The 25,591-nt window shown below is 48.1% G+C and overlaps 1 protein-coding gene across 4 annotated transcripts in view; it reads right to left on the bottom strand.

Moving 5' to 3' along the window:
* The window catches only part of LOC142557728 (ectonucleotide pyrophosphatase/phosphodiesterase family member 3-like), a 107,893-nt gene that overhangs the window by 71,309 nt on the left and 10,993 nt on the right, over nucleotides 1-25,591 (bottom strand). The window contains exon 2 of one of the 4 annotated variants that reach the window (XM_075669773.1): nucleotides 10,158-10,315. The exons of 2 other annotated variants lie outside the window; for them this stretch is intronic. In XM_075669773.1, coding sequence (XP_075525888.1) covers nucleotides 10,158-10,185 — 28 coding nt within the window. In that variant the 5' untranslated portion in view covers nucleotides 10,186-10,315. The remainder of the gene's footprint in view (nucleotides 1-10,157; nucleotides 10,316-25,591) is intronic. One more of the 4 variants, XM_075669775.1, reaches the window with a different exon arrangement.

The following is a 25,591-nucleotide window of genomic DNA, read 5'->3' on the forward strand; positions in this document are numbered from 1 at the left end:
GGCGGCGCGCCACTCGCCCGCTTCTCCCCTTCGTCTCGTCAAGAGCACGCCGAGCGAATGAGTGGGCGGTGCGAGAGGGGTGCGATAACGCTATCGCGTTCCACTCTTGAAGGCGAAGCTTAAGCGTCCTCCACTCTTTTTACAGGTAGAGTGTTGCGACTTTATTACCTTTCTTTTGTTGGCTGTATCGCCGCGGACTGCAATTTCTGGCTGTTCATTGCAATTTTGTCGCCACCTCATGAATTCACCATGTCTGGCGATGATGGAAACTGCATTGTGTGTCACAAACAGCTGCCCACTGACGGAAAGTTAATGAAGTGTTCCAGCTGTAACCATTCCTCTCACTTAGGCCAATCTTGACCTGGTATTGCCCAAAATACGTCCACTACAATGGGGTTGTCTAAAAGAGGAGCTTGGGTTTGCAAAACATGTATAGCCGGGCTGGTTCCACTTCACATGTCTGATATTTCTCGTGTAGTAGAAAACCCGATCCCCGATGGGTCACTGGCAGCTGAGCTCACGTACATAAAAGAAAGCCTTCTCTGCTTACCATTCCTGATTCAAAAAGTGGACACACTTCAAGTCCTCAAAGATTTTTCGAAGTTATTTCAGTCCGTTGACCATCTGGAGGAAGCGGTAATATTTGTGTCGAATAAATGCGACTCGGTTATCACCCAGCTAAACGAATTCAACTCAAAATGCAAAATATGAATTTGAGATTGCCGCTCTATCTTCTACAGTGCAAATGCAGGCAGAGCAGCTTCAGCGTCTGCACTGTGTTCGAAATAACAGTGAGCAATATAGCCGCAATGCTAATATGGAAATTCACAGCCTTCCTCAAGAAGATCACGACTTGAAGCAGACGTTGGGGCAGCTCGATGATAAACTGGGATTGGCGGATTTCACCCTATCAGATGTGGTGGCCGCTCATCGCTTACAAGGAAAACGCGACTCGATTCCCACAGTCCTGGTGCGCTCCACGTCTGTTACTGCTAAGATGGTTCCATGCTCGTGGCAAGTTGCGGGAGCTCTGTCTGGCTAATAAGCTGCCAAAACTATTTTTCAATGAAAATCTAACCAAGCAAAATAGAGAATTGTTTTGGCGAATAAGGACAGTAGCCAAAGAAAAGGGATACCAGTTCACCTGGGTCAAAGCCGGAAAGTTTTTCGCAAAGAAAGATGAATCCTCGGCGCTTATTCGAATCAACATGCTAGCAGACGTTGAAAAGATTGTCTAACATAATGGCAGGCACCTGACAAGAGCTTCCTGATTTTCAGTCCTTCTGCGACGGCTGCAGTCACAAATTGAAAGACGACTTCATAATTATCATACTTATCATTAGAAGCTTACGGAAATACTGGGACGAACTTTAAATGATTGTCACTTCAACACTTAGTTTTGTGGATTTGTTTGTTACTACAGAAATTAACGTCGCAGAAACAGGACTAGATGCGTTTGTTCTACCCGGTTATCAATCGCACTTTGTGACACGACCACATCGGCGAGGAGGAGGGTTGCTATTTTCGTCAAAAACGTGTATGACGCGTCATACATTGATGTTTCATTCACTTTTGCGGAATGTCTTGCTATTAAAGTGGCTCAGGGGCGGTTCCTGCTACCTGTATTCACGTTTTATCGTCCTCCATCAAATAGTGTCAGTCGCATTTTAATAGCATTGGAAGCCTTCTTGCAAAGATTCAGCCCGGTGGATGAAATGTACCTAGCTAGAAACTTCAACATAAACGCTCTTTGTCATACAAAGGATGCGGTAGCGGACTACTTATCCCTTTTAGCTTCCCAAGGGATTGAAAATACTGTAAACGTTTCAACCAGAGAAGACCTGGTAAATGGCCGTGTAGTAAGTTCATGCATAGATCCTGTTTCGGTTCGTACTTCAAATTATTCTTTAGATTCATGTGTCATACAACGACGTTCGGCAGATCATTATTTTGTGGCTTGCCGCTTTGTGTCGTCAACCCCAATAGTAACACGTGCTTGCGCAGAGGACTCACCTAGCAACGTTGTCAAGATTTATGTATCAGACGAGCGTAAGCTGGCTGACCCAATCAGGGCGTTTGATTCGTCTACGTTAACGAACTCAAAGGCTGCACATGTCTACGACTGCTTTTGTGAACAAATACGAATATTTGAAAACTTGGCAAGAAGACTGTAACAAGGAAAAGCCGAAAAAATAATAACTGGATAAATGCTAACGTAATTCGTGCTATAGCGGAAATAGACGTGTTGTGGAAACGCTCGAAACGTTCCCCCCAAAATGTAACACTTCGCGCAGAGTACACAGCAGCTAGAAACAGGGTAGTCGCCCTTATTAGACCGGCAAAACGGCAGTCTTTTTTACAACAATTTAATCTAGCCTTGAGAAACACGGTAAAGACTTGGTCTTCAATAAAACACCTTCGAGGTAAGGCAAACTTGAGATCTGCAATTTATTCCTTTTCGAACTACCCCGGAACAACGGCTAATATATTTAACCGTCATTTTGCTCGTTCGTCTGACGGAGCCGCTCAAGGGCATGCGCTGGGCTGCACGCTCCAAAAATCGGTATCTGCCTCCACCTTCCTGCCGAAGTTGTCGGAACTTGATTTACGTAGGATCATTTTCAGCTTCAGACAAAACAAACCAACCGGTCTTGATGGCTTTTCAGCGCGCATGCTCCAAAGAAACTGAGTCGCTGTCAGGCATTCTTCTTTTTATGCTTAACGGGTTTCTGGACGATTCTTCTATTCCTGAAAGACTAAAAACTGTTTTAGTCAAGCCACTTCACAAAGGAGGAAAAAAGGATGTAATTGAAAACTATAGGCCTATATCTATTTTGCCTATACTGTCCCAAGTGTTAGAAAAGTTTCTGTTGGAAATAATGCTTTCCCCCATTAACAATTTCTCAATTTCGTCCTCTCATCAGTTTGGTTTTGCCGCAGGTAAAGGTACTACCTTACTTGTAAAATGTTTTTCGGATGAAATTTTTTCCGCGTTCGACCAAAATTTGTTTAGCATTGCTTTATTCGTAGATATCAGTAAAGCCTTTGAGAGAGTTAACCAGGACATTATGTTGAACAAATTACATTTATTGGGCTTCCGGGGACTATTTCATGACATCCTTAAAAGTTATCTGTCGAACAGATTGCAAACAGTAGTATTAGGCAATTACTCTAGCTCTATTTTGCCTACTAAAGCTGGAATCCCTTTAGGGTCTATCATAGCCCCGCTACCGTTCAATATTTTCATGAATGACCTTGCGTCCGCTGTTTAAAAATGCACAATTTTTCAATACACGACACCGTTCTACTAGCAAAGCATTTATGCTACAAATCGGCAATCAATATGCTACAAAAAGGTGCCTATAACGTAATTTATTGCTTTTCTAAAAACTTTCTTGTAATCAATAATTCAAAAACAAAGCTGATTTGTTTCAGAAATTTCTTGAAAATGAAGTCGATAGATGAACATATCTATTTGCACAATAAGATTTGTTCGCCATGTAGTTGTGCTCCAGTGGAGTATATGCATGGGTGTACTTCTTTTTTACTCAAACCTGCATCTAGCGTATTTATGTAGTAAACTCCGAATTCTTGCCCGGATACTCTATATCACTGCAAAAGTATAGTTCCTTTTTCGGTCAAAAGAACAATTGTGCACGCTCTTGCGTACGGAATATTAAGGTATGGCATCACAACTTTCGCCTTCTGTTCTGCGCGTTGGGAGAGCCGGGTGGATGCTCTTTTAAAAAAAACATGCTCCAAAGTGTAGCGTATAACTCGTCCTCTGCTTTCATTTCGAAACATATTTACCGCCATAGGTTTTCCTTCGTTCCGCTCGTTGTTTGCCCAAACAGTGGTGTTACGTCATTTTTGGGACTCGGATTTCAAAGTTGAGCATAAGCCTGCATGCGCGCAGGCTCCGTTCGGGTCTCGTTCCCCAACGAGATACGGTGAGGCCCAACGATGTGTGTACGTTCTTAACGTGTTCAACTATCTACCAGAGGACATTTTCACATCAACTTCGAAAATATCCCTGAAAAGGATGATCCGTGCTCTGTAGGTTAAATATGTTCCGTATTCACATTAGCTTTGCCCTCTTACCTCATGTAACATTCATTTGGAAATTGTTTCAAAGATTTGAATTCTTGCATTTTGTGTGTCTGTTCGTTCGTTTTAGGTAAGCTTGAACTCTATATACTGCTGTAATAAATTTGCGCAGCCAAATGTAATTGTCGGGCGCTTTACGTGACAGCGTTATTTTTCTGATATCTGATTGTTTTCCTATTTCAATGTATTGCCTTGCCAAATCTGCAGGGCCCTGTCCCACAAGCCCTTGTAGGCTTAGACAGGCCTGATAATAAAAGTCTGTATATTTGTTACGGCAATATATATATATATATATATATATATATATATATATATATATATATATATATATATATATATATATATATAATATTATTAATAAAGTAGTTGCTCTTCTCCGCGCTGCAAAACGTCGCTTTTTCTTACACAAATTTAATCAATCGTCCAAAATTGCTAGCAAAACTTGGTCGCTGATAAACCATCTCAGAGGGAAATCCGAGACTGAAATCTGTGATAGAACATTTCCCTGGAAACCCTGTCGAAACAGCTGACTTGTTCAATAATTTCTTTAGTCAGGCTTCAACAAAAGCGTTATCTAAGCCTCGGCAAGATGTGACGCTTGGTGATTCTTTGACAGCATCTGCATTTTTACCGCGGCTTTCGAAATCCGACCTTGCCCGGATCATTTTCAGTTTTCGAACGAATAAACCACCTGGAGTAGATGGAATATCTGTAAGCTTGCTGAAAAGAAACTGTGAGGCGCTTTCAGATATTGTGCTTTTCATGTTAAATGACTTCCTAGATACTGGAACTTTGCCGCAAAATATAAAACAGCTTTAGTTAAACCACTCCATAAGGCAGGAAAGAAATATATTATTGAAAACTACCGGCCTATATCCATTTTGCCCGTATTATCTCAGGTTATAGAAAAATTTTTGCTTGAGGTCATGACTTCTTTCATTCAAAAGTTTTCAATTTTTTCTGACCGAAAATTTTGTTTCGTGCAAGGCCGGGGTACAATTTCGCTCCTGGGAGAATTTGCAGATGATTTGTATTCTGCTTTTGAACTCAATCTCTTTAGCTGTGCTTTGTTTTTTGAAGTATCCAAAGCCTTTGATTCAGTTTGCCATGGCACATTACTTCGCAAATTATATCTTACTGGTTTTAGGGGCCCCTTCTATACTCTACTTCAAAACTATCTCACGGACAGGTCTCAAATAGTTGTTATAGGTACCAAATACTATAGCAGCAAATTATCCCTTGGTGCTGGTGTCCCTCAAGGGTCAATTTTATCGCCTCTTCTGTTTACCATATTTGTGAACGATTTAATTTTAGTAATCCCAAATGGTAAAGTGTATCGGTATGCAGACGATATCGTACTTCCAAGAAAGCATGTTAATTACAAAAAGGCTGTTGAATATCTGCAGCAATCGGTGCATGAAGCTATGGTCTGGCTTTTTAAAAACAAACTTACCGTCAATCAAAGAAAGACAAAAAGTATATGCTTCAAAAATCCCCTAAATATTGGAACCACGGTCATTCCAGTGTATCTTCATACCCAAGACTGCTTATTCTGTAAGTGTACTCCTGTAGAAAATACAAACTCAATTAAATATCTCGGCATTCATTTCGATAGTGACTTGTCATGGCACAATCACGGGGCGCATGTATGCTCCAAACTAAGATCTGTCACATGTTTACTCTTTAACATTAAAATTTTGGTGCCGTTTCAGACTAAAAAAATGATAGTACATTCCCTTGCATACAGCACCTTAAGGTATGGTATAACAATTTTCGCTTTCTGCTCCCAACGTTGGCAGGACAGATTTGATAACCTCTTAAAAAATACATTAAAAAGTGTGGCGTATAATCGCGTGACGCCATCAAACAAAGACATTTTTCATGATCTCGGTTTACCGTCCTTTCAATCTTTATTCATTTCTACGGTTGTGCTGCGCCATTTCTGGACGGATGAATTGAAGCAACCGCACGCCTCCCCGCGACCGCTGCGCAAAGAAAAAGCGCTTCGTTGTACCGCGCGTGTCTGCCAGATACGGAGCAGCAAGGCGCTGCGTGTATGTCCCCAAGATATTTAATAATTTGTCAGACGACTATTTTTCTGCGGACTCTCGGTCTAAATTGAAGTGTCTATTACACATGTTGCAATACAGATGTGTGCACTTACTTTCCTTTTGTTTGTCGCAGTTGTGATTACTCTATGCTTTTGTTTCGATGCCTTGGAAACCTGATCTACGTTCAGCACGCTCATTTGTTTCCCTTTTTCTTTGTTGGTTTTAAAGTTGTACATGTATACTGCAACCACATCGCTTAGCTGACGATGACGGGCCACGTCACACAAGTCACCATTGGCTTAGACGGGCCCGTTTTGCTGTACTGATTTTCTTGGGTGCTTCATAAAGATTATTATTATTATTATTATTATTATTATTATTATTATTATTATTATTATTATTATTATTATTATTATTATTATTATTATTATTATTATTATTATTATTCACTGTCCTTTACGCTTGTATCTTTAGCTGTAGAGCTTTTTTTTTTGTACTTGATCACTAACCTTAGCTTTCTTGATGAGCTTGATTTAGCACCTTTCCACGTCCTTTGTTGTGTGCCAATACTACGCCCGAATGGCTTCGCGTCCATACATCTTTTTTCTTTGGCCTCTGTGTGTTATTTTCTTTTTTTTTTACATCTCTACAATACATTTTTCGTTAGATTACCGGTGTGCCAGTATTCAAACTAAAATCTAAAGCCCAGATTGATTAATTTATATTCAGTGACTCTCACGAGTTGTTCCTGCTTTTTTCTCCGTCTTTCTGGTGTGAATTCACCGTGACTTTTGTTCGTAAATTGTTGTTTTCTATTTGACGTTTCTTTCCTGTATTTGTATTTGCGCCCGCTTTTTTTTTTTTTTTTTACCGTGCGCCAGCACTCACACTTTATGGTCGTTCCTGGGCACGATAATAAACATGATTGATTGGTTGATCGTTATTATTACTGTGGCGGAGTGTTTGAAGCCTGTTTCACCTCCGCCGCGAGTCGGCACGGTATTGCACTATCTCCGGGATCTGCTCCCGCTCATTTTTTGTTGTTGACGCACAAACACGAAAAAATACATCGAACCCTAGTCATATACAGCTTCGCTGTGAAAATCGGGCCCTTCAGTCTCCTTTCTCCTCGTTCGTTACATAACGAGGATCTTGAATCCGGCAGCTTTAATGCCTTCAGGTAGCACGTGTGGGTTTATTGACCAGTTGCCTTCACCCAAGAAGTAACGTACTGCCTGACGCCTGCGGTAAAAAAAAAAAAAAAAAAAAGCTACGGGATTTACGTGCCAAAAACCACGATCTCATTATGAGGCAGGCCGTAGTGGAGGACTCCGGAAATTTCGGCTACGTGGGGTCCTTTAACGTGCATTTAAATCTAAGTACACGGATGTTTTCGCATTTCGCCCCCATCGAAATGCGGCCGCCGTGGCCGGGATTCGATCCCGCGACGTCGTGCTTAGCATCCCAACCCCATAGCCACTAAGAACGCCTGCGGTAGCTAGGCTTTTCTACATCCACTGCCATGGCCGTGAGTGGTGGCGCTGACTAACAATTCCAGTGTTAGTTCTAGTAGACAAACCTAAAGAACCACAGAAAGTAAACTGCAAAACGACGCTGCGGTAGCTCATTTGGTAAGAGCATCACACGCGCAATGCGAATACGTAGGTTCGTATCCTACCTGCGGCCTGTTGTTTTTTATCCATTTGCATTTAATAATCATTTGTTAATTTCTATTATGATGTGACTATATGTATATAATAGGGGGTAAAAAGTAGTTCAGCACGCAGGTCCCGACGTAACATGCATGAAAGAGACGACGAACTTTTTGGAAGTAAGACGTGCTTACTTAACGTTTTCGGTTGCTGGCCATGGCCTTCGTCAGAGTACAGAGAGTGTGTGTATATATATATATATATATATATATATATATATATATATATATATATATATATATATATATATATATATATGGGTAATGTTAAAGCATTCTGCATTACCATTCCAGCTAAAACAACTGGTAAACGATGAGGACCTTTCCCATGGACATTTAATTATTCCTCTTATTTGTCACCTAAGTGAATTTTGTGTTTGCAAACTTCTAATATATATTATTAATTCTGCATAATCTTCTGTCCCCTCGATCCTGTACTGCGTTTACCGTGTACCACAATTGCGCGGCTACAACTATAACATAGCCCATTACAAAGGGCAGCTTGACGTCTATCGCCTGGCTATATATATTCCAGAAAAGCTGTTCGAGTAATCTAGGTGTAGCCGCATGGTCATGCGTTTTCCCGGATCGCAGTCCTAACAGGCAATTTCACGATGTGTAAGCTCTCGTCCTAATGAAGGCAGCACTGAACCAACACAGGGGACCCAAGAAAGTGCAACAGACGCCCGAGTGCAGAACTGACTGGTAAGTTTTATTGCTGACGAATATTGGCGTGGCGAGTGTTTAAAAGCCTTCCACTGAGGGACTGCGTGACAGAGTTTGAAAATGCAAGGATCGTGAGTAGAAGCCGGGATAGGACTAGGCGTGAAATTTTACACAAGCTGAAGAAATACCAAGCCTACAAAACGCCCGTGTCAGCACTCCTGAACTTGTGCGCTTTTGGATAGACAACATCGCTTTCTGCGCGCAGTTATAGACATTAACTGACCACGATGACTGTCCAGAGATTCCATATCTTTCTTTTTGTTTCTGATGCTGGTTTTCCCACGCCGATATTTTGCATATACCTATACAGGGTGTCCCACGTAACTTAAGCCAAACATTAAAGAGAGAGAGAGAAGGGAGGAAGGAAAGGCAGGGAGGTTAATCAGACTGAGACCAGTTTGCTACCCTACGCACGTGGGAAGGGGGATGGGGAGTGAAAGAGAGAGAGAAAACACGAGTCTATCGCACTTTCAGATGCACTAAGTTAGGTACAGGATGTCTGTAGTCGGGCACTCAAGTCTGTTGCATTCAGGTAGTGAAGAAGAGCTTGAACTGTTTTCTGGGCTAATGAACTGTGAGGCCAGGCTCCCAAGATATTTGCTTCTGTAAATGGCCTATCGTCCAGTCTACTCAAGGCACACTGGAGAGTCTGGTTATCAAATCGAGAACAGTGGCACAAGCCAAACATTAAAAATGTGCTAATGTCACGTAGCTGGACAGAACCAAGGCAATGTCGTTTGCCGTCACTTGGAGATATTCAGCTTACTTTTTGCATTCCACCTAATTAGAAACTCCCGATACAGCTTTCTGTTGGTCGATACGTGCTACATAGAAGTGTTTTTACGAGTGTGTAAGAAGACCGCGAATACACGCAATGTGCCTCGAGCGGTCAGTCGCGCTGCAATTTTGCGCGTATTCGCGGATTTCTGTCACGCTCGATTAAACACTTACGTAGCACGCATTGAGCAACAGAAAGCTGTATCGGAAGTTTTTCATGTTGCCCTAGAATTTTCTCATTGACACTTTTAATCTAACTATAATATTTGAGAAGTTGATTATTTCATTAAGGCTAATGATCTAATTAGGTGAAATGCAAAAAATCAGCCGGTTATCTCCAAGCGACGGCAAACGATATTACCTTGGTCCTGTCCAGCTACGTGGGATTTGCACATTTTTAATGTTTGGCTCAAGTTACGTGGAACACCCTGCATATGTCGGTTCGTCAGCTATGAAACTCGGACAGTTCATTGCTCGTGGCGTCCTAGGCACGCTTTTCTGGCGTTATTTGTCCTTCCCGCTGCCGTAACATGTCGAACCAACTAATTAAAGCCCATCAACTCGTACAAATCGTATAAGTTGTGTTCACGATGCATGCATCAAGCTGTCGCGAAATTTGGAAAACAGCTCAAGCAAGATCTGATTAACTATTCGGTCGCAGAGCACGCAACCTGTGCGCCCAACGGATCTGTCAGCACTCGAGACTAAAAGACACCGATTCGAAGAGTCGACGCTCGGGCGCCTCGCCGTCGCTCAATCGGTTCCGCGAGCAGACAAAGCCTTACCGCCGTCGCCGAGCGCATTCTCCGGCATGGCCCGCCCCCGTGCGATTCCCGCAGGGCCTCCTCGGGTTCGCTGGTCCGCGGGACTCGACGCTGGGCCTCCGCACAGCCCGGCCGTGTGCTATGCCGCAGATGCCCGTGCACCGGCGCTGGCGGCTAATCTCGGAGGGTCGTCAAAGGCGCGACTGAACGACAGCAGGGAGGGACGCCGCGCGCATCGCGCTGCGCGATAAGCGCTGCTGCTGCGGCGGCGATATCGCACGGCTGCCGGCGCGCGCTGACCGCCGCCCGGACCAAAGTAACGCTGGCCCGTGAGACCGCGGCGCTGTCGCGCGCGCGCATGTACACGATTATAAATTACGCGTCGCGCTGGGGTTACATTCGTCGAGATCAGTGGTCCTCACGGGTAACCAGCAACAGCAACTGCGCATGTTGACGTCACGGCAATTAATCATCGGCACGCGCAGAGCGCCGGCACTTATACCGTGCACGCCCAGCAACCCTGGCAATGGCGACGGATGCGCCCCTCTCTCCGGCCCCGAAATCGGCTTCCTTATACAGCCAGTAACCATTCTACATTTCAGTCACATAGCTGCAGGCGCAGTCCTCTTTTTTTATACCAAAGCATTCGTGGAAGTATTACACGTTCGGATCTACTATGTCCCACTTGTTGCGTTTCGCCTGCGACACGTGGTTTTGCCGGCGCGACTGCGGCGGGGCGGCAGACATTTTGGCCCGATCGTCGTCGCCGCAACGCTCTTCGGCAGGTGTTTCCAGGCGCGACTGCGGCGATGCGACCGCAAAGGATCACCCTCTCATTCCAGTCATTGTGCCCGAACCAGGCGATGCGAAAGCAGGGATCATCCTCTCATTACAGTCATTGTGCCCGACCGGCAGCGCTACGACAGGGTGCTACGAGATCGTGCTCGACATGGTGCTACGGCAGCGCTACGACAGTGTGCGTCACCATTAGCCCATTGTACATTCACGTGCTCGTCTTTTGAGGGGTTCCTTCTTGCCCTCAACTGCGAGAGTATAAAAACAGCTGCCCCCGGACGCCAAAAGGAGGGCTCCGATTTCTTCTGTTGAGTGAAGTGCTCTCCCGTCTCTCTACTTCGGTCAAACCTGACCGCCAACTCTTTGCGATGTTAAAATAAACAAGTTGTTTCGTTGTTACCAGTCGACTCATGCTTTGCCGGGACCTTCGGATGCTTCCAGTTGTACCCCAGGCCGCCAGGCCAACGCTACCCTTGGGGCTTGCGACCCAGGTACAACCACGGGCGTCAGCGCCGAGTTCCCAACAGATCGTACCAGCGGTGCGATCCAAACATCTGGTTGGCAGCGGTGAGATCGCCTCCGACTTCAAACAACTGTCTGCCAGCGGTAAGATCGCGACAACGGAGGCCAGCAGCAAAGAGATGCAGTTGACTGTATGCTGAGCAGCTCAACGACGATCCGGGAGCAGTGCAACGAGCCCTGTGTGACGACTGGTTGCCTGCAGCGGAACGACTGCGCGGAATTCCTGCCTGCGAGGTTTGGTGAGTGCGGGACTTTCTTCTTCTGAGCTTTGCCAGGCTTTTGTTAGTGTTAGAAACAGAGCTGGTATTTGTGGTTGTCGTTGCTGCCGGGTTAGTTTGCGGCAAGACAATAGTAAGCAGTAGAGAAAGCAGCATTCAGAGCAGCCATGGATTTGAAGTCGTTGCGCAAACCGAAATTGTTGGAGCTTGCAAGAGAGTTGGGTCTGGATGTCTCGGACAAACTCAGAAAACCAGAACTGCTAAAGGCTATTCTTGAGTTAGAGGCTGAGGATGACGAGCTGTCGGAATGCCTTGAGACCATTGAAGAGAGGGAGACTGCAAAAAGACAGGAGCGCGAACGTAAAGAACAAAAAGAAAAAGAAGAGCGTGAACGTAAAGAACAGAAAGAGCGAGAGCAACAAGAGCGTGACCGTCAACACGCTTTGGAAATGAAGCGTCTTGAGGTAGAGATGGAACGCGCTCGTAATGGAAGTCAGGCACACGGTGCAGGAGAACGCGTATTGTTCAAAATGACTGACCTGATGCGGCCGTTTAAGCTTGGAGAGGACATTGGTTTGTTCCTGGTTAACTTTGAGCGAACGTGCGAGAAGCAGGGGTTCTCTCGGGAAACGTGGCCACAGCGCTTGCTCACTTTGTTACCCGGCGAGGCGGCCGACGTAGTCGCTCGCTTGGATAGAGAGGAGGCAGAGGATTTCGACACAGTGAAATCGAGTCTTCTAAAAAAGTACCGGCTGTCTGCGGAGGCGTTCCGTCGGAAGTTTCGGGAAAATGAGAAAGGCAAAAGTGAGTCATATACAGAGTTTGCGTATAGGCTTATGTCGAACATGCAGGAGTGGCTCAAAGAAGAGAAAGCGTTTGGTGACCACGATAAAGTTCTGCAGTGCTTCGGGCTAGAACAGTTTTATAGTCGGTTACCGGAGAACGTGCGATACTGGGTCTTGGATAGGCCAGACGTTTGTACGGTGGCTAAAGCCGCTGAGCTAGCCGAGGAGTTTGTGACGCGTCGGGCTCGCGGAGCTAAGGACGGTCAAAAGGGTGAATTTGGCTCGAAGTTCGAGAGGCCGAAGTTCACACCCATGAGAGCAAAGGGGAACACGCGTAGTGCGGATGCGAGTGGAAGCAGTGCGACCGAACCTAAGGAGACGGCGGCAGCCGAAGCCGAACGCAGAAAGCGGTTCGAGATGAGGCAAGCGCGCGTTTGTTATACGTGCCAGAAGCCGGGTCACTTTTCGGCGCAGTGTCCGGAAACAACACCAAAAGTTGTGTTTTTTTCAATAGGCAGCACTGACGAGAACATGAAGCTTCTCGAGCCTTACATGCGAGACCTCCTCGTGAACGGGAAAGAGTGCCGAGTGCTTCGCGATTCCGCAGCTACGATGGATGTAGTTCACCCGTCTTATGTAGAACCCCATATGTTCACGGGCGAGTGCGCGTGGATCAAGCAAGCCGTGGAAGCTCATAGCGTGTGTCTGCCAGTAGCAAAGGTGCTTATTGAAGGACCTTTCGGAGCGCTTGAGACAGAGGCGGCAGTGTCATCTATGCTGCCACCCCAGTACCCGTACCTATTTTCAAACAGGTCCGATCACCTCCTGCGCGAGAAGGGGCTTTTGTTTGGTGAAGCTAGTGTTCAGGCCTTAACCAGATCGAAGGTTCGGGAGCTCGCTGCAAAGGCGGTAGTTGCGGGGCCGACGTTATCAAACAACGAAAAAGGGTCAGAGGCGCAGCAAGCTGATATTCAGAGCACGCCCGAACTGAATAAACTTGAGTCTGTAACGTTAAAGGCGCCAGATACTGGAGAGGAAACGCCCGACACGGGAAAGTTAGAAGAGCTATCTACTGATTTGCTCATCGCGCCTACGTCAGACGGACTTGATAGGTTGCTAAAAGTCAGCCGGTCGGCTTTGATAGCCGAGCAAAAGAAGGATGGTAGCCTAGAAAACATACGCTGCAATGTCAAAGAAGGTATCGCCAGGAAAACTGCGCGTTTTGTGGAAAGAGGTGGAGTCCTGTACCGGAAGTATCTAGACCGCAGAGGAGTGGAGTTCGATCAGCTGATCGTGCCTCAATGCTATCGTCAGGATCTGTTGCGCTTGTCGCACGGGGGTTCGTGGTCCGGACACCTTGGAGTTAAGAAAACTAAAGACCGTCTCTTGCAAGAGTACTATTGGCCAGGGTGTTTTCGGGACGCAGACCATTTCGTGAGGACATGTGACACTTGTCAGCGGGTGGGCAAACCAGGGGACAAATCGAGGGCGCCGTTGAAATTGGTACCTATCATTACGGAGCCTTTTAGACGGCTCGTTATTGATACTGTGGGACCTCTGCCGGTAACAGCCACGGGGTACAGACACATTTTGACTGTGATCTGCCCAGCGACAAAGTTCCCTGAAGCAGTGCCGCTTAAAGAACTCAGCTCAGTTGAGATAGTTAATGCACTACTGTCCATATTTGCGCGAGTTGGTTTCCCTGCGGAAATCCAATCAGATCAGGGCACAGTGTTTACTAGCGCTTTGACGACAACTTTTCTCGAAAGGTGTGGGGTAAAGCTGTTACACAGCTCAGTGTACCACCCACAGTCGAATTCCGTTGAGAAGCTCCACTCCGTCATGAAGCGCGTGTTGAGAGCATTGTGTTTTGAACATCGAACTGACTGGGAGCTGTGTCTGCCTGGGGTGATGTTTGCTTTACGGACCGCGCCGCATGCAGCTACGGGGTTTTCACCAGCTGAACTGGTGTACGGTCGCTCGCTTCGATCTCCGCTTCGCATGCTTCGAGAATCGTGGGAAGGCAGGGGCGACGACCCAGTCGTGGTGGAGTACGTGCTTAAGCTCCTCGAACGCTTAAGAAGGGCACAGGAGTTGTCAGGTGAAGCAATGACAAAGGCCCAGCAGAGGGCCAAGGTTTATTATGATCGGACAGCCAGGGCCCGTCGTTTTGAGGTTGGCGATGAGGTCATGATATTGCGCACATCGCTAAACAACAAACTAGACGTGCAGTGGGAGGGCCCAGCACGAATTGTTCAGAAACTGTCGGACGTTAACTACGTGGTAAGTCTGCCAGGAAAGCGGAAAGCACAGCAAGTTTACCACTGTAATCTGCTCAAACCTTATAGACAAAGGGAAGCAGTGGTGTGCATGATAGTAAACGTTCCTGAAGAGCTTCCGGTCGAGCTTCCGGGACTAGGCTCAGTGACGAACAGGGAAGACACCGGTCAAGTCATTAGTGACCTTATCAGTAAAGCACCGCTGTCGCCCGAGCAGAAAACCGAACTACACCAGCTATTACAAGAGTTTCAAGGTCTGTTCTCTGAGAGGCCTGGTAGGACTTCTGTACTTACTCATGATATAGAACTTACCTCCACAGAGCCAGTACGATCCAAGGCGTATCGGGTGTCACCCCGCCAGAGCGATATTATGGAGGCTGAGGTAAAGAAAATGCTACAGCTCGGTGTTATTGAGGCAGGTGAGAGTGATTATACCTCCCCTTTGATTTTAGTTGAGGTACCGGGCAAGGAACCTCGTCCTTGCGTCGACTACCGCAGGCTTAATTCCATCACTAAGGATCAAATTTATCCGATCCCTAACATCGAGGAGCGCCTTGAGAAAGTTAGTAGCGCTCAGTTTATTTCCACCCTAGATCTTGTCAGGGGTTATTGGCAGGTTCCACTTACAGAAGAGGCTAGTAGGTATGCGGCGTTCATTTCACCAATGGGAACATTCCGTCCTAAAGTGTTGAGTTTTGGTTTGAAGAACGCGCCATACTGTTTTTCAAGCCTCATGGATAAAGTGTTGCGGGGACAGCAAGAATTCGCTTTACCGTATCTAGACGACGTAGCGATATTCTCCGCATCCTGGTCTGAGCATATGGCACACTTGCGGGCAGTGCTAACCCGCCTGCGCGAAGCGGGCTTGACAGTCAAGGCTCCTAAGTGCCAGTTAGCACAGGCCGAGGTTGTCTACCTCGGTCACGTGATTGGTCAGGGTCGTCGCCGCCCCTCTGAAATAAAAGTGGCCGCTGTGCGAGACTTTCCGCAACCGCGCACCAAGACCGATATTCGGTCGTTCTTGGGTGTCGCCGGCTACTATCAGAGGTACATCCCTAGGTACTCTGATATCGCGGCTCCCCTGACGGATGCTCTAAGAAAAACAGAGCCTCAAACAGTCGTCTGGGACGAGACAAAGGAAAGAGCTTTTAGCGCCCTAAAGAGTGCCCTAACAAGCCAGCCTGTGCTACGATCGCCAGACTATACAACAGGGTTCATTGTTCAGTGCGATGCTAGTGAGCGAGGCATGGGCGTTGTACTGTGCCAACGGGAAAATGGAGAAGTAGAACACCCCGTCCTGTATGCTAGTCGTAAGCTGACCAGTCGTGAGCAGGCGTATAGCGCCACCGAGAAAGAGTGTGCGTGTCTCGTGTGGGCCGTTCAGAAATTGTCATGCTATCTAGCCGGCTCGAGGTTTATCATTGAGACGGATCACTGCCCTCTCCAATGGCTGCAGACCATCTCTCCCAAAAATGGCCGCCTCCTGCGCTGGAGCCTCGCTTTACAACAATATTCCTTTGAGGTGCGTTACAAAAAGGGGAGTCTCAACGGTAACGCCGATGGCTTAAGTCGAAGCCCCTAACGTAGGAATCAGCCTCAAAATTGTTTGTTACTGATGTTTTTCTTCCTGAGGCAGGATTTTTTTTTAACATATTGCTTTTGTTTAGTGTTTCAAAGTGATGATATGCTTTCTAGTGCAATTTTTCAATTTGTGGACGCGTTCTGAGTGATGCTAGACTACTGTAAGGAACTAGGCAGTGGTATAAAAAGGGGAAAGAGCCTGGCAGGGCTTAGTGAGGGTTGTGCCGTGCTTGCTGACTGAGCGGTTGAGTTTCAGCGTAGTTCTAACGCTTGCCGGGAACGAGAACAAAAATGTGAACTCTCCCGAAGTCACTTTGCAGTGTCCCGTGCGAACCTGAACGAGAGAACGAGGCCTTCTCTGTGCGCTGCGCTCAAGAAACGTCGAGGGACGCCCGACTTCGGTTATGAGCATCATCGAGCGACATCCCTCCGGACAGCGGATGCAGTCCCCTGTCCATCGGGATCTCCTTCCCCCGGCGGGGCGGTCTGTTGCGTTTCGCCTGCGACACGTGGTTTTGCCGGCGCGACTGCGGCGGGGCGGCAGACATTTTGGCCCGATCGTCGTCGCCGCAACGCTCTTCGGCAGGTGTTTCCAGGCGCGACTGCGGCGATGCGACCGCAAAGGATCACCCTCTCATTCCAGTCATTGTGCCCGAACCAGGCGATGCGAAAGCAGGGATCATCCTCTCATTACAGTCATTGTGCCCGACCGGCAGCGCTACGACAGGGTGCTACGAGATCGTGCTCGACATGGTGCTACGGCAGCGCTACGACAGTGTGCGTCACCATTAGCCCATTGTACATTCACGTGCTCGTCTTTTGAGGGGTTCCTTCTTGCCCTCAACTGCGAGAGTATAAAAACAGCTGCCCCCGGACGCCAAAAGGAGGGCTCCGATTTCTTCTGTTGAGTGAAGTGCTCTCCCGTCTCTCTACTTCGGTCAAACCTGACCGCCAACTCTTTGCGATGTTAAAATAAACAAGTTGTTTCGTTGTTACCAGTCGACTCATGCTTTGCCGGGACCTTCGGATGCTTCCAGTTGTACCCCAGGCCGCCAGGCCAACGCTACCCTTGGGGCTTGCGACCCAGGTACAACCACGGGCGTCAGCGCCGAGTTCCCAACAGATCGTACCAGCGGTGCGATCCAAACACACTGTATCCGAGTTCCGCAGAAGACCACCAGAAAACGTGGACCCGTCCACGCTCCTGCCTCTTCCAGCAGACATTCGCCTTTGCAAGGGATGCAAAATATTTACGACCTTCAGTTTCTCCATCTTGATATCATTAACGCGCTGTCTTCTTTCGGTTTCGAGCTTCGCACTTTCTCTTGAGCCTTCTTTCTAGCTGTGCTCTTCTCCTTTCTCATAGTTTGTCTCTCCTTCCGTCAATTTGTGTGTTAATCCTGTATTGTCGTTCATTATATACATATCTATACAGTTCTTTCTTATTTTTAATTCAACAGCATTATATCGCTTATGAGGCAGAAAATCCGGCGTAGTTATCGGCGTTGGCGTGACCACCAATTGTCCAAAAAGTCATCGAACCCTCCATCTGTGGTGGGAGTCGAGCCCACCCCCTTTGGTGTTAATTATGACGAAGTTCGTTAACGCACAATTAAATAATATATGACTATTAAGGTACTCGAACCCTCGACATGTCGCGCGAATTAAGGCGAAGTTATTTGAGGCATGGTTAAATAAGGGCGAGAAAAGTAAGGTACTCGAACCCACGACCTTTGGGGGTAGTCGAACCCACGACCTTTGGCATTCATTAAGGCGAACTTAAGGCACAGTTAATAAAGATACAGTTAATTAAGGCACTCAAACCCTCAACCTTTGGTGGAAGTCGAACCTACGACCTTTGGTCTTAATAAAGGCGATGTTAACTGAGGCACAGTTAATATAGACAGAGTTAATTAAGACACTTGCACCCTCGACCTTTGGGAGGAGTCGAACCCACAACCTTTGGTCTTAAGGCAAATTAGGGCACAGTGATTTAGGATGGAGTTGAGGCACTTGCACCCTCGACCTCTGGTGGGAATCGAACCCACGACCTTTGATCTTAATTAAGGCGGATTATGGCACAGTAAATTAGGGTGGAGTTAATTAGGGCACTTAATTGACCCTCGAACTCTGGTGGGAGTCGTGCCCACGACCTTTGGTCTTAATAAAGGCGACGTTAACTGAGACACAGGTAATAAAGATAGAGTTAAGGCACTGGTACCCTCGACATTTGGTGGGAGTCGAACCAACAATCTTTGGTCTTAATTAAGGCAAATTAGGGCACAGTGAATTAGGGTGGAGTTAATTAAGGCACCCGAACCCTCGAACTTTTGTAGGAGTCGAACCCACAACCTTGGGTCTTAATTAAGGTGAATTAAGGCATAGTGAATTCAGGCACTCTAACCCTCGACCCTTGGTAGAAGTCGAACCCACGACTTTTTGTCTTAATTAAGGCGGATTAAGGTACAGTGAATTAAGGCAGAGTTAATTAGGGCACTTGTACCCTCGGCCTCTGATAGGAGTCGTACCCAGGATCTTTGGTCTTAATAAAGGCGACGTTAACTGAGGCACAATTAATAAATATAGAGTTAAGGCACTGGTACCCTCGACCTTTGGTGGGAGTCGAACCAACAACCTTTGGTCTTAATTAAGGCAAATTAGGGCACAGTGAATTAGGGTGGGGTTAATTAAGGCACTCGAACCCCCGACTTTTCGTGGGAGTCGAACCCACGACCTTTGGTCTTAAGTAAGGCGGATTAAGGCACAGTGAATTAAGGCAGAGTTAAGTAAGGTACTCGAACCCTCGAACTTTGGTAGGAGTCGAACTCACAACGTTCGGTCTTAATTAAAGTTAATTAAGGCATAATGAATTCAGGCAAGGTTAATTAAGGCACTCGAACCCTTGACCTTTCGTGGGAGTCGAATCCACGACCTTGCGTGGGCATAACGTCTAAGCATGGCGCAGTGGTCGCAATCTTTTCCCATTCATCCACGTAGGGATAACTAAGTGCCCTTTGAATATATTTTTCTTCTATATTTCTTATCCCGTAACTCTTAGTCGTAGTTGTTTTATATTTTTACTTTTCTATTTTTCTGTGCACCAGCACCCAGGCCTCGGTACAGTATGTCAGGTGACGAGAGACTTCAAACAACCTGGGCCATTTGTAACATTATATAAGAGCGCATGCACCTTCCAGCTCTTGAGTACGCCTCCGTCGTTCGGGGCGGCACTTTTAGGTCAAATTGTGAACTTCTCGAAAGTGTGCCAAAAAGTTCGCACCTCTATTTAAACATCGATTCTGTCAAAAGCCTTCCATCTCCATAGAGCTAACACAGACACTCACGTTACCTACCGTCACCTGTAGATACAACAAATCGGATGTTCTTTTTCTTCATAAATTTATGGAAAACAGTGCCGCTCGCAATGGATTTCCAATTGGCGCTTTTACATTCCGCAGAAAGGCACAAGTAACCAGCGCGCCTTTCCGCCTTCAAATTTTTGTGACCCTCTACTTAGAGCGCAGGCGACCTATAACGCCCATTCAGAGTGCATGGATATCTTTAGGCCTGAATTTAATATTTTCCTGAAAGGAGTTGCAGAGGAATTTCAATAACCGAACGAAAACTCTCATATCGGTTGTGTGTTCTGTTGTGGTCGCGCCGCTGGCACGACCTGTTGGGAACTCGGCGCTGACGCCCGTTGTTGCACCTGGGTCGCAAGCCCCAAGGGTACCGTTGGCCTGGCGGCCTGGGGTACAACTGGAAGCATCCGAAGGTCCCGGCAAAGCATGAGTCGACTGGTAACAACAAAACAACTTGTTTATTCTAACATCGCAAAGAGTTGGCGGTCAGGTTGACCGAAGTAGAGAGACGGGAGTTCACTTTACTCAACAGAAGAAATCGGAGCCCTCTTTTGGCGTCCGGGGGCAGCTGCTTTTATACTTTCGCAGTTGAGGGCAAGAAGGAACCCCTCCATAGACGAGCACGTGACGGTGCCGCTCGGGCACAAAGGGATAAGGTGGCGCAGCGTCGTGTCGGCGCCACTCGGACCCCCCTTGCTTCACAGTTGTTGGGAGCTCCTCTCCCCGGCTGCCGCGCTTCGACAAGCGTGGGCACAATGGGAAGAGAAGGAGGAGCAGCCGTCGTGTCGGCGCCGCTCGGATCCCCTTGCTTCACAGTTGTTGGGAGCTCCTCTCCCCGGCTGCCGCGCTTCGACAAGCGTGGGCACAATGGGAAGAGAAGGAGGAGCAGCCGTCGCGTCGGCGCCGCTCGGACCCCCTTGCTTCACAGTTGTTGGGAGCTCCTCTCTTCGGCTGCCGCGCTTCGACAAGCGTGGGCACCAATATGCACATACACTCACACACGCACATGAAGACACGTGGCATCGGAACATGCCTGGACGCGCTTGGCGGGGAGACGTAGCGGCGGCGCCGAACAGGCCAAAATGTCTGCCGCTTTGTTGCAGCCGCGCCGGCTAAACCGCGCGTCGTAGGCGAAACGTAACAGACCGCCCCGCCGGGGGAAGGAGATCCCGATGGTCAGGGGACTGCATCCGCTGCCCGGAGGGATGTCGCTCGATGATGCTCATAACCGAAGTCGGGCGTCCCTCGACGTTTCTTGAGCGCAGCGCACAGAGAAGGCCTCGTTCTCTCGTTCAGGTTCGCACAGGACACTGCAAAGTGACTTCGGGAGAGTTCACATTTTTGTTCTTGTTCCCGGCAAGCGTTAGAACTACGCTGAAACTCAACCGCTCAGTCAGCAAGCACGGCACAACCCTCACTAAGCCCTGCCAGGCTCTTTCCCCTTCTATACCACTGCCTAGTTCCTTACAGTAGTCTAGCAGCACTTAGAACGCGTCCACAAATTGGAAAATTGCACTAGAAAGCATGTGATCACTTTGAAACACTAAACAAAAGCAATATGTTAAAAAATCCTGCCTCAGGAAGAAAAACATCAGTAACAAACAATTTTGAGGCTGATTCCTACGTTAGGGGCTTCGACTTAAGCCATCGGCGTTACCGTTGAGACTCCCCTTTTTGTAACGCACCTCAAAGGAATATTGTTGCAAAGCGAGGCTCCAGCGCAGGAGGCGGCCATTTTTGGGAGAGATGGTCTGCAGCCATTGGAGAGGGCAGTGATCCGTCTCAATGATAAACCTCGAGCCGGCTAGATAGCATGACAATTTCTGAACGGCCCACACGAGACACGCACACTCTTTCTCGGTGGCGCTATACGCCTGCTCACGACTGGTCAGCTTACGACTAGCATACAGGACGGGGTGTTCTACTTCTCCATTTTCCCGTTGGCACAGTACAACGCCCATGCCTCGCTCACTAGCATCGCACTGAACTACGAACCCTTTTGTATAGTCTGGCGATCGTAGCACAGGCTGGCTTGTTAAGGCGCTCTTTAGGGCGCTAAAAGCTCTTTCCTTTGTCTCGTCCCAGACGACTGTTTGGGGCTCTGTCTTTCTTAGAGCATCCGTCAGGGGAGCCGCGATATCAGAGTACCTGGGGATGTACCTCTGATAGTAGCCGGCGACACCTAAGAACGACCGAATATCGGTCTTCGTGCGCGGTTGCGGGAAGTCTCGCACAGCGGCCACCTTTATTTCAGAGGGGCGGCGACGACCCTGACCAATCACGTGACCGAGGTAGACAACCTCGGCCTGTGCTAACTGGCACTTAGGAGCCTTGACTGTCAAGCCCGCTTCGCGCAGGCGGGTTAGCACTGCCCGCAAGTGTGCCATATGCTCAGACCAGGATGCGGAGAATATCGCTACGTCGTCTAAATACGGTAAAGCGAATTCTTGCTGTCCCCGCAACACTTTATCCATGAGGCTTGAAAAACAGTATGGCGCGTTCTTCAAACCAAAACTCAACACTTTAGGACGGAATGTTCCCATTGGTGAAATGAACGCCGCATACCTACTAGCCTCTTCTGTAAGTGGAACCTGCCAATAACCCCTGACAAGATCTAGGGTGGAAATAAACTGAGCGCTACTAACTTTCTCAAGGCGCTCCTCGATGTTAGGGATCGGATAAATTTGATCCTTAGTGATGGAATTAAGCCTGCGGTAGTCGACGCAAGGACGAGGTTCCTTGCCCGGTACCTCAACTAAAATCAAAGGGGAGGTATAATCACTCTCACCTGCCTCAATAACACCGAGCTGTAGCATTTTCTTTACCTCAGCCTCCATAATATCGTTCTGGCGGGGTGACACCCGGTACGCCTTGGATCGTACTGGCTCTGGGGAGGTAAGTTCTATGTCATGAGTAAGGACAGAAGTCCTACCAGGCCTCTCAGAGAACAGACCTTGAAACTCTTGTAAAAGCTGGTGTAGTTCGGTTTTCTGCTCAGGCGACAGCGATGCTTTACTGATTAAGTCACTAATGACTTGATCGGTGTCTTCCCTGTTCGTCACTGAGCCTAGTCCCGGAAGCTCGACCGGAAGCTCTTCAGGAACGTTTACCATCATGCACACTACTGCTTCCCTTTGTCTATAAGGTTTGAGCAGATTACAGTGGTAAACTTGCTGTGCTTTCCGCTTTCCTGGCAGACTCACCACGTAGTTAACGTCCGACAGTTTCTGAACAATTCGTGCTGGGCCCTCCCACTGCACGTCTAGTTTGTTGTTTAGCGATGTGCGTAATATGATGACCTCATCGCCCACCTCAAAACGACGGGCCCTGGCTGTCCGATCATAATAAACCTTGGCCCTCTGCTGGGCCTTTGCCATTGCTTCACCGGACAACTCCTGTGCCCTTCTTAAGCGTTCGAGGAGCTTAAGCACGTACTCCACCACGACTGGGCCGTCGCCCCTGCCTTCCCACGATTCTCGAAGCATGCGAAGCGGAGACCGAAGCGAGCGACCGTACACCAGCTCAGCTGGCGAAAACCCCGTAGCCGCATGCGGCGCGGTCCTTAATGCAAACATCACCCCAGGCAGACACAGCTCCCAGTCAGTTTGATGTTCAAAACACAATGCTCTCAACACGCGCTTCATGACGGAGTGGAGCTTCTCAACGGAATTCGACTGTGGGTGGTACACTGAGCTGTGTAACAGCTTTACCCCACACCTTTCGAGAAAAGTTGTCGTCAAAGCGCTAGTAAACACTGTGCCCTGATCTGATTGGATTTCCGCAGGAAAACCAACTCGCGCAAATATGGACAGTAGTGCATTGACTATTTCAACTGAGCTGAGTTCTTTAAGCGGCACTGCTTCAGGGAACTTTGTCGCTGGGCAGATCACAGTCAAAATGTGTCTGTACCCTGTGGCTGTTACCGGCAGAGGTCCCACTGTATCAATAACGAGCCGTCTAAAAGGCTCCGTAATGATAGGTACCAATCTCAACGGCGCCCTCGATTTGTCCCCTGGTTTGCCCACCCGCTGACAGGTGTCACATGTCCTCACGAAATGGTCTGCGTCCCGAAAACACCCTGGCCGATAGTACTCTTGCAAGAGACGGTCCTTAGTTTTCTTAACTCCTAGGTGTCCGGACCACGAACCCCCGTGCGACAAGCGCAACAGATCCTGACGATAGCATTGAGGCACGATCAGCTGATCGAACTCCACTCCTCTGCGGTCTAGATACTTCCGGTACAGGACTCCACCTCTTTCCACAAAACGCGCATTTTTCCGGGCGATACCTTCCTTGACATTGCAGCGCACGTTTTCTAGGCTGCCATCCTTCTTTTGCTCGGCTATCAAAGCCGACCGGCTGACTTTTAGCAACCTATCAAGTCCGTCTGACGTAGGCGCGATGAGCAAATCAGTAGATAGCTCTTCTAACTTTCCCGCATCGGGATTTTCCTCTCCGGTATCTGGTGCCTTTAACGTTACAGACTCAAGTTTATTCAGTTCGGGCGTGCTCTGAATATCGGCTTGCTGCGCCTCTGACCTTTTTTCGTTGTTTGATAACGTCGGCCCCGCAACTACCGCCTTTGCAGCGAGCTCCCGAACCTTCGATCTGGTTAAGGCCTGAACACTAGCTTCACCAAACAAAAGCCCCTTCTCGCGCAGGAGGTGATCGGACCTGTTTGAAAATAGGTACGGGTACTGGGGTGGCAGCATAGATGACACTGCCGCCTCCGTCTCAAGCGCTCCGAAAGGTCCTTCAATAAGCACCCTTGCTACTGGCAGACACACGCTATGAGCTTCCACGGCTTGCTTGATCCATGCGCACTCGCCCGTGAACATATGGGGTTCTACGTAAGACGGGTGAACTACATCCATCGTAGCTGCGGAATCGCGAAGCACTCGGCACTCTTTCCCGTTCACGAGGAGGTCTCGCATGTAAGGCTCGAGAAGCTTCATGTTCTCGTCAGTGCTGCCTATTGAAAAAAACACAACTTTTGGTGTTGTTTCCGGACACTGCGCCGAAAAGTGACCCGGCTTCTGGCACGTATAACAAACGCGCGCTTGCCTCATCTCGAACCGCTTTCTGCGTTCGGCTTCGGCTGCCGCCGTCTCCTTAGGTTCGGTCGCACTGCTTTCACTCGCATCCGCACTACGTGTGTTCCCCTTTGCTCTCATGGGTGTGAACTTCGGCCTCTCAAACTTCGAGCCAAATTCACCCTTTTGACCGTCCTTAGCTCCGCGAGCCCGACGCGTCACAAACTCCTCGGCTAGCTCAGCGGCTTTAGCCACCGTACAAACGTCTGGCCTATCCAAGACCCAGTACCGCACGTTCTCAGGTAACCGACTATAAAACTGTTCTAGCCCGAAACACTGCAGAACTTTATCGTGGTCACCAAACGCTTTCTCTTCTTTGAGCCACTCCTGCATGTTTGACATAAGCTTGTACGCAAACTCTGTGTATGACTCACTTCTGCTTTTCTCATTTTCCCGAAACTTCCGACGGAACGCCTCCGCTGACAGCCTGTACTTCTTTAGCAGACTCGATTTCACTTTGTCGAAATCCTCTGCCTCCTCTCTATTCAAGCGAGCGACTACGTCGGCCGCCTCGCCGGGTAACAAAGTGAGCAAGCGCTGTGGCCACGTTTCCCGAGAGAACCCCTGCTTCTCGCACGTTCGCTCAAAGTTAACCAGGAACAAACAATTGTCCTCTCCAAGCTTAAACGGCCGCATCAGGTCAGTCATTTTGAACAATACTCGTTCTCCTGCACCGTGTGCCTGACTTCCATTACGAGCGCGTTCCATCTCTACCTCGAGACGCTTCATTTCCAAGACCCGCCGTGGTTGCTCAGTGGCTATGGTGTTGGGCTGCTGAGCACGAGGTCGCGGGATCGAATCCCGGCCACGGCGGCCGCAT

Source organism: Dermacentor variabilis, chromosome 9, assembly GCF_050947875.1.
Source record: "Dermacentor variabilis isolate Ectoservices chromosome 9, ASM5094787v1, whole genome shotgun sequence".
NCBI classification, from domain to species: domain Eukaryota; kingdom Metazoa; phylum Arthropoda; class Arachnida; order Ixodida; family Ixodidae; genus Dermacentor; species Dermacentor variabilis.